Consider the following 18,535-nt stretch of genomic DNA (forward strand, 5'->3'; position numbering starts at 1 on the left):
AGTTTACTAATGCCCAGCCTTAAAAATAGAGACAAAATTCCCATTGTCATGTGGCAGAAAATTTTATAAAAATATTTTACCTCAAAATTCTGGATAACATTAAAGGTTTAGTTGCCACCTCACCTGCATGCTTAGTATGGCCACCATTTATGAGAAAAAAAAAATTTAGTGTTAAGCTAAGACTACTTTTTCTCAGACATAAAGTATGGCTGAAACAAGGGGTAGCCAGCATGACATAAACTTCAAAGTAACCGGTAAAGGAACAAAGGAAAGAAGAAAACATGGCAACAAACAACACATAAAACTAGGCAATGAGACAAATGCTGGTAGCAAAACGTCTTGCTTCTCTTGTTATACTACATGGAAAAACCACATAGAGGGAAAATTAAACTAAGGAAATGTTAACTAAAAACCCTTCAACTCGGGGCGCCTGGGTGGCTCAATCGTTAAGCGTCTGCCTTCGGCTCAGGTCATGATCCCAGGGTCCTGGGATCTCCTGGGTTAGGAGAGAAGTCTGTTCAAGGTGACACTACACTGAGCAAGAAATAACCAGGTTGCTGGGGGATTGGGAGTGTGTTCTGGGAAGGAAGAATAACATGTGTTAAGGCTTAGAGGTGTTGAGCATGATTGGGCCTGAAAAGCTGCAAAAGTAGATTAATGAAACAAAATGCCTTGGTTTTTCTGTTTTTTGTCAAGATGATCTTGAGGATGTTGGAAAAATGACAGCTGAAAACAAAGTTGTTGTGGATAGAAGTGATTTAATCCCGAAAATGTTAACTTTGAATGTAGGCGATGAGTTTTGTGGTGTGGTTGCCCACATTCAGACTCCAGAAGACTTCTTTTGTCAACAGCTGCAAAGCGGACGTAAGTAAATTTTCTTGATTTGTGCTGTCAGGATAACCTATGTACTTCAAGAGACTCAACATGTGAAAAAGAAGATGATGTGTAGATTTGTATTTCTTGTGTTTAAGATGTGATCTGTATCTACAGATAAGCTCGCTGAACTTCAGGCATCTCTTAGCGAGTACTGTGGTCAAGTGCCTCCACGCTCAGATTTTTATCCAACAATTGGTGATATCTGTTGTGCGCAATTCTCAGGTGAGGGAAGAGTATTACTGATTTTTTTTTTTAGTTACAATGAAGTAAAAATAAATGAAACAATCTTCAGTTTGCACTGGATGGCTGCATTTGAAGTTTGACAATTAAAGCACACCAGTCATTTAAATATGTACAGTTAAACTGAATCCAAGTGTGCAAGGGAAGAGGGCCTGTGAATCCTGGAGGTGTTGGTAAAGGAAGTTTCTGTTGTTTTATCAGCCCTTTAGTTTTGGGGACTGGTGCAGATAATGTTGACCTCAGGATGTGAATGTGGAATCTTCCAGGATCCTGTCTTCACCAGTTTTCCTGGGAATAGCAAGAGGGCCTGGAAGCACGGAGCCGTCATGGCACAGCTGTGATAACTGGCTTCAGTTCTTCCCTGCTGGAGGGAAACAAGTCAGTGTCCTCACAGAAGGGGAGATGCAAGTGGGCCTCCAGTGAACAGATTGCTTGGTCGGTGGGGTCTGGTTGACCCTCACTGCCAGGTATTCTAAAATTAGCCCTGCTTGACGCTTAGCAAATTGTTCCTGTTTGATCAAGGCATCATTGTGGATTCGTTCACAAGACCCAGACACATTCTCTGTCCTAATGAGTTAACTGTCTGCGGGGGAGACCAAGCCTGTTGTAAGTCATGACCACCCAGGGCGTGAGTGGTCTAGTAAGGTGTGCATAAAGGGGAGATTCTAGGAGTCGAAGGCTTCTGAGCAGCAGAAGTAGCAATGCTGACTAAGCATACATTGTTCAATAAAGCCTGATATTCTATTAAAGTAAAACCTACAGATGAGCATCTCTAAATTTCGGAGGGAAAGTTTTTGTGTATATCTGCACTGGAAAATCATTTGAGATGGATCTCTCCTTCTTTCAGACGATGATCAGTGGTACCGTGCCTCTGTTTTAGCTTATGCTTCTGAACAGTCTGTACTGGTCGGATATGTAGATTATGGAAACTTTGAAATCCTTAGTTTGACAAGACTCTGTCCCATAACTCCAAAGTTGCTGGAATTGCCAATGCAAGCTATAAAGTGTGTGCTGGCAGGTATGAAATGTTCGTGGTCCCCGTATTCTTAAAATACTAAAACCTAAAGTAAGAGCATTAGAATTGAAATAAATTAAACTACCCAGAAGATAAAAGAATGTGTTTGGATATAACTTCTCTTAATGCAAAAATAATCCTTAATAGAACAGTTCAAATACACAGGACTACTTTGCTATCTCTAATAAAATAAAATTTAATGTGCCTGTGGTTATGAAATTGAGTATTAATTTTGCTATTTATAGTCTGTATTATTGATAAATATCATAGAAGCTGATTCTTTACACAAAGTAGGGCAAAACCTCCTTGTAAAAACAGTATGTTCGAACATATGCTTAGAAATTACCGTATATAAAATTTATCCCACCAGGAGCTAGGGCTTCTTGCCATGTTAATAAATTGGCCTCTTAACCTTCATTCACATATACCGGTATCCTATTCACGTGAACTGGTATCCTATTATCAGAAGGATATTTCCAGGTTTTTGCTACTAGCTGTGTTCTTTTTTTTTTTTTTTTTTTTTGAAAGATTTTATTTCACACAGTGCATGAGCAGAGGGGAGGGGCAGAGGGAGAAGCAGACTCCCCACTGAGCAGAGAGCCTGACCTGAGGGAGCAGGACCCTGAGATCATGACCTGAGCCGGAGGCAGTTGCTTAACGCACTGAGCCACCCAGGTGCCCCATAGCAGTGTTCTTTTAACTACATTTTGCAACCTATCCAAGATCATTTCCTTAGGATAGGCTGCAAAATATAGTTGTACTACAAAATTCCTCAGGTGAAATGGAGGTGTCTGTGGGTATGTTTCTCTTCATGTTTGTGATATATGTTATGATTTTTCTCCAGAAAGGGTAGAACTAGTTTACACACCTACCAGAAAGATAGCGGGGGAGCCCATTCCTTCACACATTGGTACACCAAATAGATACCTCTGTATTAGTTCATATTGGTCAATTTTGATAAGTTTTAAACTAAATCATTTCAATTACTTTATTACCATGAGACTGAACATTTTTTTCATAAGTTACTTGCTCTTATGAAAAGACTAGGCATAACCTTGGGTTGTTGATTTGCAAGTGCCTTTGCAGTTTAAGTGCCGCTGATGTTTTTTATGTCATTGTAAGGGACCAGTATTTCTTTCTGGATTGTTTGATGATACTTTTGTTTATGACTTTCTTAACTTCCTGAGATATAATTTACATACCATAAAATTCTCAGTCTCAGTTCAGTGATTCTTAGTAAATTTACTGAGTTGTATAGATATCACCCTGATGAGGTTTCTTATCCCCATCAGTAATCCTAGCTCCCCAGGCAATCACTAATCTGTCTTCAGGATTTTCTTTTCTGGACACTTCATATCAATGGAATTATTGTTTGTATACAGAGAAGTAGAGCAGCTTTCTATAGGTTTTTTCTTTGTAATTTTGCCTTCATTTTAATGATTAGAAAATCCTTCTGCTCAGGTGGAACTTTTTGGTTCTGGTTTTTGTCAGGTTCTTTAAATTTAACTTTGTGGAAATTAGGAGCTGAATTTCTAAATGCTTTTATAAGAAGCATTTTAATATTCTTTTAAAAATTCTTTGATAGGAGTAAAGCCATCATTAGGAATTTGGACTCCAGAAGCTATTTGTCTGATGAAAAAAACTGTGCAGAACAAAATGATCACAGTGAAAGTGGCAGACAAGCTGGAAAACAGCTCCCTGGTGGAGCTTGTAGATGAATCTGTGACGCCTCACCTCAGTATTGCTCAGGCACTCAGAGACGCTGGCTTTGCCGTCTGGGAGACTGGGGTGCTGGCCGAGAAGCCCAGTGTTATGAAAGAAGCCAGCGGTGAGTAAGCTCTCTGCTCGATAATGTCCATGCTGGAATCCAGATGGCTTTGTGTGGGTTCTCATGCTCTCAAAAAGAATGGATGTTGAGTGTCTTCTGTCTTTCTGAATCAAGCATTCATTTAAATACATTATGAGTGTGTTGGAAAACTGAAAAACAAAACCTATGGGTCACTGGCAACTGAAGGGATCAATCAGAAATGTGAATTTGAAATTCAGTGAGGTAGTTTCGGCTAACTGTAATACAAATTAACTTTCTTGTAAAGTCACTAAAAGTCCCTGGAAATACAGTTCTTCAAAAGCAGATTCCTCACCAGCCCTACCTCCCCTCCCCACTTTGACCATTTATTTTGCAAAAGTTCATTTTTTTTTTTTTTTCACAGTTCCCTTGGGTATAGAAGCAAAACTAAGTCCATTGGAGTGGACATGGGTTGAACTTGCTGTTGACCAAACAGTAGATGTTGTGGTCTGTATGATGTACAGTCCTGGTGAATTTTATTGCCATGTGCTTCAAGAGGATGGTAAGTGGACTCTTCTCATTTAGTTCTCTTACAAATACATTGGTGTGGTAATAACTGAAGAAGAGTTTATTGAATAATAAAAGTACTGTCTTTCCAAGAAGGGCCAAGTGAATATTTCTACTTATAAGAAAGATTTGGTTATACTTAATTGCATTTTATTCCATGCCATTATTTCTATTTTAAAAAATTTCTTTTTATTTAAACCAGTTTCAATTTTGTAGAATGTCTTCTAAATTCATTTTTGAGGGCGCCTGGGTGGCTCAGTCGTTAAGCGTCTGCCTTCGGCTCAGGTCATGATCCCAGGACCCTGGGATCGAGTCCCACATCGGGCTCCCTGCTCAGCGGGAAGCCTGCTTCTCCCTCTCCCACTCCCCCTGCTTGTGTTCCTGTTCTCCCTGTCTCTCTCTGTCATATAAATAAATAAAATCTTTAAAAAAAAAAAAAAAATTCATTTTTGAAAAGTAAATGGTTGATTTTATTAAAGCATAACATGAATATACGTAAGTGCACAAATAGTTCAGCATAACACATTATCACAAAGTTAAAAGACTGAATGACCAACATCTAGGTCAAGAAATGAAACATTACCAGTAATCCAGAAGTTTCCTCCATGTCTCCTTTGATTACTACCCCTTCTCTCTTTAAAAAGTAAATACTAGGGGTGCCTGGGTGGCTCAGTTGTTAAGCGTCTGCCTTCGGCTCGGGTCGTGGTCCCGGGGTCCTGGGATAGAGCCCCGCATCGGGCTCCCTGCTCCGCGGGAGGCCTGCTTCTCCCTCCCCCACTCCCCCTGCTTGTGTTCCCTCTCTCACTGTGTCTCTGTCAAATAAATAAAATCTAAAAAAAAAAAAAAAAGTAAATACTATCCTGCCTTCTAATAGCATAGTTTTCCTGGTTTTGAACTTTATGTAAATGTAATAATACAGTATGTACTCTTGTGTGCCTTCTCACCTTTTTTTCACATTGTGAGGTCAGTTCTTCATTTTTATATGTAGCAGTAGCTTGTGTTCCGCTGTGTGAATGACACTGCAAATTTATTTCTTTATAAGGTTGGACATGTGGGTCATTTTTAGTTCTGATCTATAAAATGATATTGGTGTGAACTTTTCCATACAAATTTGGTGCACATGGATATGTGTTTCTTTTGAATATATACCCAGAAATGAAATTACTGACCATATCATAAAGGGTATTTATATTTTCAGCTTTGATCAATGAATGTCAAAAAGTTTCCGAAGTGATTATGACAGCTGTCAGTTTGAGACTTTTAGTCTCTCCACATCCTCACACTTGTATTTTCCTTCTTTTTCATTTGAGCTATTGTGGTGAGCATCCTTAATTTTAATATTTCTAAATCTTGGTTTTCTTCTCTATCAAATGAGGACATTAAACTAGGTGCCTGAGTCCCTGTCTGACTCCCAGTTTGTGAGATTTGTCATCCCTCCTTTCAGAATCATCTAGTAGATTGACCACTATTTCATATAGCATAAAATTAAAAATTTTTAAAGTCAGTTTTTATTTTCATAGGTGATTACACAAGCATATGTACAAAATCCAAAAGTTAAAAAGAATGTATAGTGGGAAGTAAGTTTCCCAGTCCCTTTCTCAATTTTCTAAATCTTTTCAGAATAAATAATAAATACCTTTTCTATGAATATGCTTGTATGTATGTATCCTTGTTTATGTAGGCATAAATGGTAAAATATTATAAATGATTTTTGCACTTTTATTTCCCACTATGTCTTATCCACTATGTCTAAGTTCACATAGTCTTTTCTTCTTCTTTTTTTTTAAAGATTTATTTATTTATTTTGAGAAAGAGAGCATGCGGGGGGTGGGGGGCAGAAGGAGGAGAAGAGGGAGAGAAGCAGACTCCCCGCTGAACAGGGAGCCAGATGTGGGGCTCCATCTCAGGACCCTAAGATCATGACCTGAGCCGAAATCAAGAGTTGGACACTTAACTAACTGAGCCAGCCAGGCGCCCCTCAGCATTTTAAAGCTCTCCATGGTTTGTATCTTTCCCAGGACATGGCTATTGTGTTCTTCAGTGGTTTACCTTCCCTGCTTTGCCAAACTGCTCCTGCCAAATAAGTTTTGGCTGCTTAATTCTGTACTTTGCCTCAGAGCCATTTCTTCCTTTTGGGGTACCCTCTCCTTGTCTGTACTCTTTCTCTATAAAAGCTTTAGTACACACAGCTCACCTCTCTGCGTTTCCTTAGCAGACATCTGTGCATCCTCTTAGTGCTTATGTGTCCTCCTTCTGGACAGCTTGTATGTCACTTTCTGTACGGGCTTGTACACAGTTTCCTTCTCCCAGTGCAAAGCTCATGCTCTGGTATGCTGATGACAGTGCCATAGTAGGGGATTACTAAGAGCATTAACTAATAACGACTTATTTTCCCAATTAACTTTTTAATAAGGAAAAGAGAAAAGCATCTGGTGTGTACTTAATAGTTGCTTGGGAATATACCTGAGATTGCATGATCAGAACATTTCCCAACTTTAGAGGAAGATCTGTATTCTGCATGCTTTTAAAATATTGAATGCTGTATGTGTATTCTGTTTTCAGCTTTAAAGAAACTCAATGATTTGAACAAGTCACTAGCAGAATATTGCCAGCAGAAGGTGCCCAGTGATTTTAAGGCCGAAATAGGGCGACCATGTTGTGCTTCTTTTGCAGGTAAGTTGCAGTTGATAGAATCATGACTTCATTGATAGAGACTTTTGTTTCCTGACATTCAGCCCTTATTTTTTTAATGTGTATTTTCTTCCTGATGTTTAAGCAAATATTTCTCACAAGACTAAATGAATGCTTAAAGTATCATGTTTTCTCTTCTCTTTGTAGCAAGGAACCTCCAAATGAAACTTTCTTACTTCAACTTTGTTAAAACTTGTTAAATGCTTTTCTTTCCAGAATTTCTGATATTAAAGTAAATTAGATATTGGGAAACCTGTTCACTGCAGGTTCATGGTTTTTTCTGGTCACCCCGTGCATGTTTAGTTTGAAAGTATATTTTATGAAACACCTTAATTTCATTGCATGTGTTTTTCTATTTGCTCTTTACATTATTTTACTAATACCAAGTAAAACAGTTTGTCCTTAGAGTATCGTAAGATTTCCAGATTGACAGATATGTTCAAGGTTATGAAGTCTTCCCTTCACTTTCACATTTTGTTTATTGGATACATGATGAATGGAATCTTTAATTTACATCTGATGTCAAAATGTGCTATAAAAATTTTGGATGTATTCTAAAAAATGGATTTTGAGAATTCTGGGGATTTCTGAATGAAAAAGGCATCATCTGAAAGAGCAAATTTATTTAGTTACTTTAGACAAAGGATTTTTTTTTTTTTGAAGATGAAAATTTCAAATGTTAAGAGAGGGGAAATAATGTTCCATGTTTTACAAACTGTGTTAATTATAGGTGATGGTAATTGGTATCGTGCTTTAGTCAAGGAAATCTTATTGGATGGAAACATTAAAGTCCATTTTGTGGATTATGGGAACATGGAAGAAGTTACTGCAGATGAACTCCAAATGATCCCATCCAAATTTTTAAAACTTCCATTTCAAGGAATACGGTGCTGGTTAGTAGGTATGATGCAGAATAAGAAACTTTCTCAACTGTCTTCTAATACTTAGGGTATATGTACTTTTAAATATTAACATCTATAATTTTAACATGTGAACTAGAAGATCCTGCTTCACATTATACAATTTAGGAATGTACTTTTGAAGATACAGGCCGAAATGTTCAGTGTTGATGTTAAAGTAGGGAAGCAGCTGCTTTTCTGTGCTCGAGATGGGAGTGAAAACCAGTGTGAAGGCGTTTTGCAGGATTTCTTAAGAGCTTCAAATATTCCTACCTTTTATCTCAGCATTTTTACTTGTAATAATTTATCCTAAAGAAATGATCTTGGAATTTCACAGTTTACCTACAAGGAAATTCTATACTGCTGTTAATAATAGCAAAACCACCTAAATAGCAATTACAGAGGATTGGTTAAATGATGATCCATATAATTGACAGTAGTAGTACCTATTTCAGTTGGTTGTTGTGAGGATTAAATGAATTCTTAGAAACAGAATTTTTCTGACATGCAAAGTTCGATTTAAGTGTTTCCTCTTACCACACAGTCATTAAAGTGATGTTAACCATGGGTTATTAATATGAAGAATTGTTTATGAGGTACATAAAACATGCAAGTTGTAAAAGAAATACAGGATGGCATTGTGATTACGAGGACAGGCTCTGGAATCTTAGGCAAATGATTCAAACTCTCTGGTGCTTCTGTTTCTTCATCTGGAAAATAATAGTATCTTCCTCAAAGAGTCATTAAGAATAAAAGGGATGAAAAATATAAAGCACTTAACACTCCCTGGCATATATCTATAAGAGCTATTATTATTGAAAGGTTTCTTTATAAAAGAAACTCGTATGTGCATGTGGGTCTTTCCATATGCACATGAAAATTATGGGAGGTTGGATACCAAAATGTTAATAGTGCTCATGTCTGGCAGCATAGATGCTCTTTATTTTTCCTTTTGCAGGTTTTCTTTCTACTTACTACACTAAGTATGTTTCAGATTATTTTTAATTACCGTGTTTTATGTTCATGCTTCTTAAAATGTGGCCCCCAGAGTGCCTGGGTGGTTTAGTTTGTTAGGCAACTGCCTTTGGCTCAGGTCATGATCCCAGGGTCCTGGGATTGAGTCCCACATCAGGCTCCCTGCTCTACGGGGAGCCTGCTTCTCCCTCTCCCTGCCACTCTCCCTGCTTGTGCATTCTCTCTCTCTCTCTCTATCAAATAAATAAATAAAATCTTTGAAAAAAAAAAAATGTGGCCCCCAGACAAGCAACATCAACTTAAGAAATTATTCAAACTGCAGATTCTTAGTCCCCAACCAAGATCTGCTAAATTGGAAATTCTAGCGTGTGGCCCTGAAATCTGTTTTATTGAGCCCTCCAGGTAATTGAGATGCACACTCAAGTTTGAGTTCTTCTAAAAATAAGGGTATAAGCCAGAGTTATCAGAAAAATAATTTTTGGTTAAGTAGTTTAAAATAAGATTTTAAAATCACCATTAGAAAACTGCCCACAGAAGTGAAGGTGTATGGTTGAGATCTTCTACCAGCATAATTAGTAACTCATCATCTTATATATAACAGAACACAGTAATGGCTTCTAACCTTACTTTTGCCTATTGGAAAAATGCCAGGTAAAGATATATTAGTGGGGAAAACAAGGAAAATTTCCGAGGCTCCAAAACCCTAGTAGTATGTATACAAATGCGTTATCTGTGACTCAGGCATAGAAGATGTAGAAATGTAATTGAACATTGCAAAAAAAAGATACTCAAAATCACTGACCCAAATGGAACACTTGACAAGGACCAGTCCCAGGTACTGTTGAGGCAAAAATCCAGCTTGGGCGCAGAACTCTTTTTAATGCTATTCTTATTTGCCAGATATACAGCCTAGAAACAAACACTGGACTGAAGAAGCCATAGCAAGATTTCAGATGTGCATTGCAGGGATAAAACTCCAAGCCCGAGTGGTTGAAATCACTGGACAGGGAGTGGGAATCGAGCTCATTGATCTCTCCACTTCTTACCCCAGAATAATTAGTGATGTTCTGATTGATGAACATCTGGTTTTAAAAACTAGTTCGCCACGTAAAGACTTGACAAATAACAGACCCGTTAGTAAACGTGATCTTCAAGTTGATGTGCTGGGGCTTCCAGGTAACGTGTTTAAACCATTGATTCCTTATTTAAATTTGTGTTATCCTTTGCTTTTATAGGCTATGAAATTTTTCTAGCCAAATGATGCAGTTTTTCTGTAGGAAAACATGCTTTGTGGAAATAGGTTAATAACAGGTTACTAAAATTAGTATTTATTGGGGGTGCCTGGGGGGAGCTGTTGGTTAAGCGTCCAACTCTTGGTTTCAGCTCGGGTGGTGAGAGACCTCAGGGTGGTGAGATTGAACTCTGCTTCCGGCTCCTGGCTCAGTGTGGAGTCTGCTTCCGATTCTTTGTCTCCATCTCCTCCTCTGCCCCCCACTCCCCCACTCATGCAAACTCTCTCATAAATAAATCTTTAAAAAAAAATAATATTTATTGAAACGTGGTTTTATTAAACACAGTACTCATTTTTATTGTAGTTATTTATTAGGTAGTCTTGCATCGTACAGTTATGTATCCCCTAAAGAGCGAATCAGTTATAAGGTTTATATTAAATATACTATGGAATTGGAAATATATTACAGAAATAATACATGAGTGCAGCAGGTCAAAGATTCTCATTCTAGTTTGGCCTTTTTGGTAATACAGAATCCCTCAAACTGAATAGATTGTTTTGTGAAAATACAGATTTTCATTTTAGGAATTTGTGAATGTTGATTCAGTTGATAAATAAATTGAATAAACTGGGAGAGAATAACAACTTTGATCTGTTTTATACAAGATCTGTTTTGTATGTTTTCAGCCATCTCTTTAGCTGAACAGTGGAGGACGACAGAATTGCCAGTTAATAAAACTGTACAAGCAACCATATTAGAAATCGTAAACCCACACTTGTTTTATGCTCTACCAAATGAGATGCCAGGTAAGAAACCAAAATTTGAGACTTATTTATGCTTATCTTTTTAACTGTATAATGAAAGCGCTTATCTGAACTCTTTAGGAAGTGAGAGAGAAGGGGGGAGGCTGGTGATTTTTGTTTTATTCAATGTTTTAAGGAAGAACTGGCCATCATAACACTTCAGGCATATTTAGTTATACAAACACATGTTCAATGTGAACATGAAGGGAAGTGCCCTGCATTTAGCACCTACCCAACCCAGTCTCATCTCCGGCTTTTTATAAGAAAATAGTTTCCTTAATTGCTGTATAATTTCTTTTTAAAAATAGATACTATCTATATTGAATTACATTTACAAAGCTAGCCGTCTACACCTTTTAGGAAAATTTGTTACATTGAAAAAGTACTTTATAAATCAGTCTATAATACTATAGCTTAGAAACTTAGAGAAATGTTTTATACTGGGCCTAATCCTGAAGAAAAGTAGCATATAAATGTTTTCTTGTTTCCTGGAAGTTTATAATTAAGAAATCTCTTCAGTATATTTGAGTTTATCCTTGCAGTGTCAGAAGGAGTTAGTGCAAGTTGGGTGATGGCTATTCAAAATAATTGCAGGTACTTGAAGGTTGAGAAAGTGAACCTTTGTTTCAAATTGTAAGACCACAAATTGTGGTGATACCAGCAAGTGCTCTTAAATCTATCTCCAGTATTACAAATCATCATCTTTAATCTGTGCAGTGGAAAGCAGGGACTTAGGGTTATTGAATCCTGATGAATTAGAAGTACTTTGTTTAATCTCATTAACTATAACACACTTCTGAAAAGTATACCGAAAAATCGTGAAAGTGCGACTTAATAAGTTTCTGTAGTGTGAACACACTAGTATAACCACCCTGATCTAGAAATTAGCTTTCCAGAAGCTTCCATCTTACTCCTTCCCAGTATTAGATCCCTTTTGTACAAGGTAACCACTAGTGGTTTTATGTATTCTTTTTTTTTTTTTTTTTTAATTTTTTTTTTAAAGATTTTTTTTTTATTATTCATGAGAGACAGAGTGAGAGAGAAAGGCAGAGGGAGAAGCAGGCTCCCAAGGAGCAGGGAGCCCGATGCGGGACTCGATCCCAGGACCCTGAGATCATGACCTGAGCCGAAGGCAGACGCTTAACCATCTGAGCCACCCAGGCGCCCGGTTTTATGTATTCTTAAAATATAAATGTAAACAGGTTTTTTTGAGTGATTCTATTTGACATTGTTTTTGTATACTGTCTAAACAGCATTGAAAATTTCTTCACAAAAGATTGCTTTTTTATGTTTCAGAAGATCAGGGAAGATTGTGTATATTGACAGCTGAATTGTTAGAATATTGCAATACTCAGAAAAGCCGAGTGTCTTACAGACCCAAAATTGGAGATGCATGCTGTGCCAAATACACCAGTAAGGTTCTTTTAAGTAAAATATTAAAGGGGAAATGTTTTGTTCTCTTTTACATGAAATCTTGTGTATTCTGTTATATTAGGTGCACATTTCATTTTGTTAAATTAAAAGCAAGGTTGTAGGTTTAATTCATGTGCTGGGGTCATCCAGCTTTTCTGTTTTATAACCATAGATTATATTTAGGTAAGGATATAGGTAGATAACTACAAATCTGTCAGTACTTTGAGATAGCTCTCGAAACTCTACTGTATATGGTTGACCAATAACATTTATGTATGGAAGAGTTGCAAATAATTTGTAGAACTTTATGAATGTACTAAAAAAGGAATAAATGCCTTAAAAAGACTTGTTGAATCAGGTACACTTAACAGTTGTCCTGTTGTTTAATATTTCATGTTAACAAATTTCTTTTTGTAATAACAACACTTGGAGTGAATATTCTTGGGCAGAAATTTGGGGAATTCCTGAGTAAAAGGATCTAAATTGTTTTGTAAGTTCCGGAAGCATATTGCTCTGTAGGCATCTTAAAGAAATGTCCGTATGTGCCAAAAGTTTGTGAGTGGGCCAATTTCATCTTCCTCTTGCCAGCAACGGATTTAAAATGCTTTCGGTCTGTTGCCCACATAGAGTTCATTTAAAAAAATTTTTAATTTAAATTTAGATTTATGGTTAAATGTATTATGTTTAGTTTTGCTCTTCTTTTATATGATAACGGGATCTACACTTTCCCTCCCTTTCTTCCTGGTAGAAATATGTCACAATTTTTGGTTTGATAAGTATTCTCTGTTACTTTCTTGGAATTGCATAAACACTATTCACAGCCTAGCCACGTAGTACACTACAACATTGCTGTGTTCTGTATACATTCTCTGATTATCTCCAGTTCTCTGCATTGGTGCAGATTCTCCCAGTGAAACCTCATGTACTTCATCAGCTTTTGTTATATTACCAGCACTTGCTGCCTTCTGACCTTCTAGCCAGACTGCTTGTCCTCTAGACGTGAACCATCACCCTGGACGTTTCCCTTCATCATCTTACTGGGGTTGTTTCAACACTACTCCCTCATGTTTCACAGATTTCCCTCCCATCCCACCATGTTTTCTCAGTTTCTCCCTCTCTCATCTCACCTTGTTTTCTGAAATCCTTACTTTGGATTTATTCTAAAATTTGGGTATATCCCATCCTCCAGAAGCTGAGAAAAGGTATGTGTAAGATAAATTTTCTGTTATCTCCCTATGTTCTCCCATGTTTGAAAAAGTCTTTATTCTACCTTAATAGTTAATGGATAGCTTGCCTAGATATAGAATTCTAGATTGGAAATCATCTTTCCCTTAAAATTTTGAAGGCACTGCTTTTTAAAAAAATTTTTATTAAGTAATCTCTGCATCCAGCATGGGGTTCAAGGTCATAACCCCGAGATCAAGAGTCTCAAGCTTCACCAACTGAGCCAGCCAGGTGCCCTACTTTTATGGTTTCTTAAAGCTGTTGATGTTGCTGGTCAAAAGAGAGGTCATTTAGATTCTCCAAACTTTGTACGTATTTTTTTCCCCCTCTCTGGAATTTATAGTAATCTCTTCATTCCATGTTTTGAAATTCATGATGGGACTTGGCATTAGTTTTTACCATTGTGTTGGGCACTTTTAATGGGTGGGCCCTTAAGTCTAGGAATTGATGAGCTTTGGTTTTGAGAAAGTTTTCTGAAATTTTTTTATTCCCTTCTTTCATTTTCTGTTCTGTTAGAAACTCCAAATATTCTTTTTTTTTTTTCTAAAGATTTTGTTTATTTATTTGACAGAGAGCACAAGTAGGCAGAGAGCAGCAGGTAGAGGGAGAGGGAGAAGCAGATTCCCTGCTGAGCAGGGAGCCTGATGCGGGGCTCGATCTCAGGACCCTGGGATCATGACCTGAGCTGAAGGCAGCCACTTAACCGACTGACCCACCCAGGTGCCCCAATTCTTTTTAAAGATTTATTTATTTAGGGGCACCTGGGTGGCTCAGTCGTTAAGTGTCTTAAATCACTGGACAGAGCAGTGTCTTAAAAGTGATTTATGTATTTTGAAGAGAAAGCAGGGGGGAGGGGGAAGGGCAGGGGGAGAGGGTGAGAAAGAATCTCAGGCAGACTACCCCCTGAGCACAGAGACCCACATTGGGCTCGATCTCAAGACACTGAGATGATGACCTGAGTTAAAAATCGAGTTGGACACTCAACTGACTGAGCCACCCAGGTGTCCCAGGAACTCCAAATATTCTAATGTTGGACTTGAAACTCTTCTGCTAAGTTTCCTCTTTTCTCTTTCACCTTTTTTGCTTATTTTTTTCAGGAGAGTTCCTCAGTTTTATCTTCCAGTTTATTGAGTGTTTCACTTCTGATACCACATCTCTAGTTTTAATAGCTTTTTTGTTTGTCTTTTCAAGTGTCTTTAATACTGACTTGCTCTTTTTTAAAAAAGATTTTATTTATTTGACAGAGAGAGGGAGAGCAGGAACACAAGCAGGGGGAGTGGGAGAGGGAGAAGCAGGCTTCCTGCCGAGCAGGGAGCCCGATGCGGGGCTCGATCCCAGGATCCTGGGATCATGACCCAAGCCGAAGGCAGATGCTTAACAACTGAGCCACCCAGGTGCCCCAATACTGACTTGCTCTTATTTCAAGGATGGAAATCAGTTTGTCTGGGGGTGTTAATATCCTTCTTCTAATTGTCCCTGTCTTCTCCCTGTTTCTTTGAGTTTCTGTTTGGTTTGGTCTTCTCTGCCATGTTGGAAGGTTTCTTCAGATGCCTGCTGATCCTTTGCTGCTCACTTCGTTGGGGCACTTAGAAGTTAATTGGAAGCTGTTGTGTGGGCAGAGCTTGTGCACTGGTGGCCTCTACTATTGGGTGATGGGGCCCTGCCATTTCCCTGGGGACTCCTGCTGTTGGTATCTTGAAGTGCATTTGCCTTGGGATGGTGGTCTCCTGCTTGGTGTGCACAGGTCCCCCAGCAGTGTTCTCGGTAAACTTCCTCTGTGCTGCCTCATGTTCCTGAGTCCAGTAGTCTACCTGGTTCATCCTCTCTGGAGAAGAAACCTCTAGTCTTCTGCCCTTGAGCGGGAGCAGATGCCTTGAAATGGGGAGGGCATTCTAAGTTTTATTAAAACACGTGAACATAAAACTGATCATCCTCTTCAGCAACTTTAAAAATAAGTATTACCTATAAATGTGTTTGTAAACTAAAGTCTATTCAGTTGTCTTGGGAAATAAGTTTGCCTTCTTTACCCAGTCCTCATTTTCAGCTCCATTCTTACTACTACTTTGGAATGCATTAATTATTAGGGCTTGGGGATTTAAGATGCCAAGGAAGATGTTGCTTTGCTTTCCCATAGCCAGCTTTGGTTGAGCTCTGCTAAATCATTTCCATTCCTGCCATCTGCTTTCCAGCTTCCAATATTATATGTCTTCTCTCTTGTCCTCTATCCTTGTGGTTTTGTGCCTTTTTCTTTTTAATCACGTAATTGTCTTTTTTTGTTTTGTTTTGGTTTTTTTTGTTGTTGTTGTTTTTATTTGAGAGAGAGAGAATGAGAGACAGAGAGCATGAGAGGGAGGAGGGTCAGAGGGAGAAGCAGACTCCCTGCCGAGCAGGGAGCCCAATGCGGGACTCGATCCCGGGACTCCAGGATCATGACCTGAGCCGAAGGCAGTCGCTTAACCAACTGAGCCACCCAGGCGCCCACGTAATTGTCTTTTTAGTAGGATCTAGAAGGAGTGGAGGTGATGCTTTTGTTTCATCTGGACTCTAACCAGAAATGTTGGCGTGAATTTCTCACTGATGTAAATGTAACTGTGAATAACCATCTTCAGGGAGGGAGGGGGTCGTTGCATGTAAATTCTTACCTGAGATTGCATTACATTTTCAGGTGACAACTTCTGGTACCGTGCCATTGTTCTGGGGGCATCAGATGTTGATGTGAAAGTACTCTATGCAGACTATGGAAACATTGAAACTCTGCCTCTTTCCAGAGTGCAGCCAATTTCCACCAGCCACCTGGAGCTTCCTTTCCAAATTATTAAATGTTCCCTCGAAGGTAGGCAGTTAAGTCACTTTCCAATGGGGATATCTGTGTGATTTTTTTTTTTTCTCCTCTGTTTTATAGCCCCATGTCTGAATCAGATGGGCATTTCAGTAACTGCCCAGGTTTCTAAATATCAAGCAGAGTTTACCAAAAAAAATTCTTATCTTTCATCCCTTATTTCATTCTCACAAAGATTACATTGTTACCCACTGTTGTTTAGAGATTGTGTGTGGCCCCAGGCTGCACAGCTAAAAGTGGCAGGGCGGGGGGGAACTGGGCCATCTGACCCTTACCTGAGGGTCTCTCCGCTCTGTCACGGCATTCTCTTGAGAGACCAGAGATGACACCATTTGGGACTACTTTTCTGTGAACTGTATCTGCACATGTTCAGCTCTTCAGCTGGTGTTTGAATAAAGCGAATGGGAATGCTAAAGTAGCTTTTTACCCTTACTCCTGATTTCATTACCTAGTGGTCCCAGCAGATGAGCGCTCACTCATTTCCTCGTAGTCTGCTTTGGTTTTGCCTCGGACAAAGAGTTGGAAAATTTTGTTTGCTTCTCCCATTATAACAGACATATGTCCCTGGCAGCAGAGAATTGTCTTTTTTATGCCCTCTAGACCTAGATTAGTGCTTGACACATAATAGGGATCAGTGAATATCTACTGAGTGATTTTTTTTTAATGCAACAGCAATTGTATATCAAAGCATACCTAAGCCCAGCTAAAGTAAGTGAGACTTTGCTTATTGTCTTTAGATGATCTATGTAAATATTTATCTTTTTTTAAGGGACTCAAAGATTAATACTCAGTTGTTTTCCCAGGACTAATGGAATTGAATGGAAGCTGCTCTCAATTAGTAATAGAACTACTTAAAAATTTCATGTTGAATCAGAGTGTAATGCTTTCTGTAAAAGGAATTATCAAGAATGTCCATACAGTGTCGGTTGAGAAATGCTCTGAAAATGGTACTATCAATATAGCTGAAAAGCTGGTGACATATGGTCTGGCAAAAAACATCACATCTAAAAAGCAGAGTGCTTTAAGTACAGGTATTTTTTTCAAGTTTAATTAATGACATATATAAGTGTAATTAAAAACAGATGTTATCAATGTAGGTGACCTGGTTTTTCCTTACTCTCTGTGGTCACGTTCCCTTTATCACCGCCCCCCCCTTGCAAATCCAGTGGCAAGGTACGACTCACATTGCCCCTGAGGGGACCCACTGGATAGAAGCAGACCTCCCAGGCCAGATTTTCCTTAGCTTAGGCTCAGCAGCATAGTTGATCACATTGGTGATAGCATTGATATTGAGAGCTTCAGAAATGTCTCGCATTCAGAATTATTTCCAACTTAATTTCGATCATGACCAAAGGAGGAGAGGAGTTTGTATTTTTGAGATTGGACCTTATGGATATCTCATGAGATGCTGATTTGGCAGGCCTACCCTTGGCCAAAGAGATATCCCATATATGATAGGCAAAAGACTTAAAACCTTGGAGATGGGGCCGTTAATTTGGTGAAACCCAGGGTGCAGTAGTAGAGAATATTAAAGCCCAAATGAGAAGTTAATCGATCAAGTCCTTTATAGTTAGAACCCATGCCTAATTTTTTTGTTAATTATGGTGTGTGTTCTCTAATGGCTTTTTATATTTGCTTTTAGAAAGGACGCGCAGGATGAATTGCTGTTGCACAGCGTTACAGAAACAAGTGGGTAGAATTTCCTTGAAGTGAAAGTGTACTCCTTACATTTTTAGAAATTAAATAATACTATTTTTTTCTTCACCCATAGGTTGAAAAACACGAACAGATTCTTCTCTTCCTCTTAAACAATCCAACCAATCAAAATAAATTTATTGAAATGAAAAAATTGTTAAAAAGTTAAGTAAGTTAAATTTGATGTTTTCACCACTTCTGTAACCATCAGCAGGACATCTCTAGGCATGTTAGGGTAGAACTGATGATGTGTTCTTTATTTTGTGACCTGATGATCTGA

The 18,535-nt window shown here is 38.4% G+C and overlaps 1 protein-coding gene across 1 annotated transcript in view; it reads left to right on the forward strand.

Moving 5' to 3' along the window:
* TDRD1 (tudor domain containing 1) overlaps positions 1 to 18,424 on the forward strand; it is a 39,887-nt gene extending 21,463 nt beyond the window's left edge. The window contains exons 11-24 of the mRNA XM_044916225.1: positions 697 to 864; positions 991 to 1,098; positions 1,964 to 2,134; positions 3,717 to 3,959; positions 4,342 to 4,479; positions 7,047 to 7,157; positions 7,906 to 8,076; positions 9,950 to 10,225; positions 10,968 to 11,087; positions 12,381 to 12,497; positions 16,387 to 16,554; positions 17,364 to 17,591; positions 18,203 to 18,249; positions 18,332 to 18,424. Coding sequence (XP_044772160.1) covers positions 697 to 864; positions 991 to 1,098; positions 1,964 to 2,134; positions 3,717 to 3,959; positions 4,342 to 4,479; positions 7,047 to 7,157; positions 7,906 to 8,076; positions 9,950 to 10,225; positions 10,968 to 11,087; positions 12,381 to 12,497; positions 16,387 to 16,554; positions 17,364 to 17,591; positions 18,203 to 18,249; positions 18,332 to 18,424 — 2,159 coding nt within the window. The remainder of the gene's footprint in view (positions 1 to 696; positions 865 to 990; positions 1,099 to 1,963; positions 2,135 to 3,716; positions 3,960 to 4,341; positions 4,480 to 7,046; positions 7,158 to 7,905; positions 8,077 to 9,949; positions 10,226 to 10,967; positions 11,088 to 12,380; positions 12,498 to 16,386; positions 16,555 to 17,363; positions 17,592 to 18,202; positions 18,250 to 18,331) is intronic.
* The last annotated feature ends 111 nt before the right edge of the window (positions 18,425 to 18,535 follow it).

This window comes from Neomonachus schauinslandi, chromosome 6 (assembly GCF_002201575.2).
Source record: "Neomonachus schauinslandi chromosome 6, ASM220157v2, whole genome shotgun sequence".
Classification (NCBI taxonomy): Eukaryota; Metazoa; Chordata; class Mammalia; order Carnivora; family Phocidae; genus Neomonachus; species Neomonachus schauinslandi.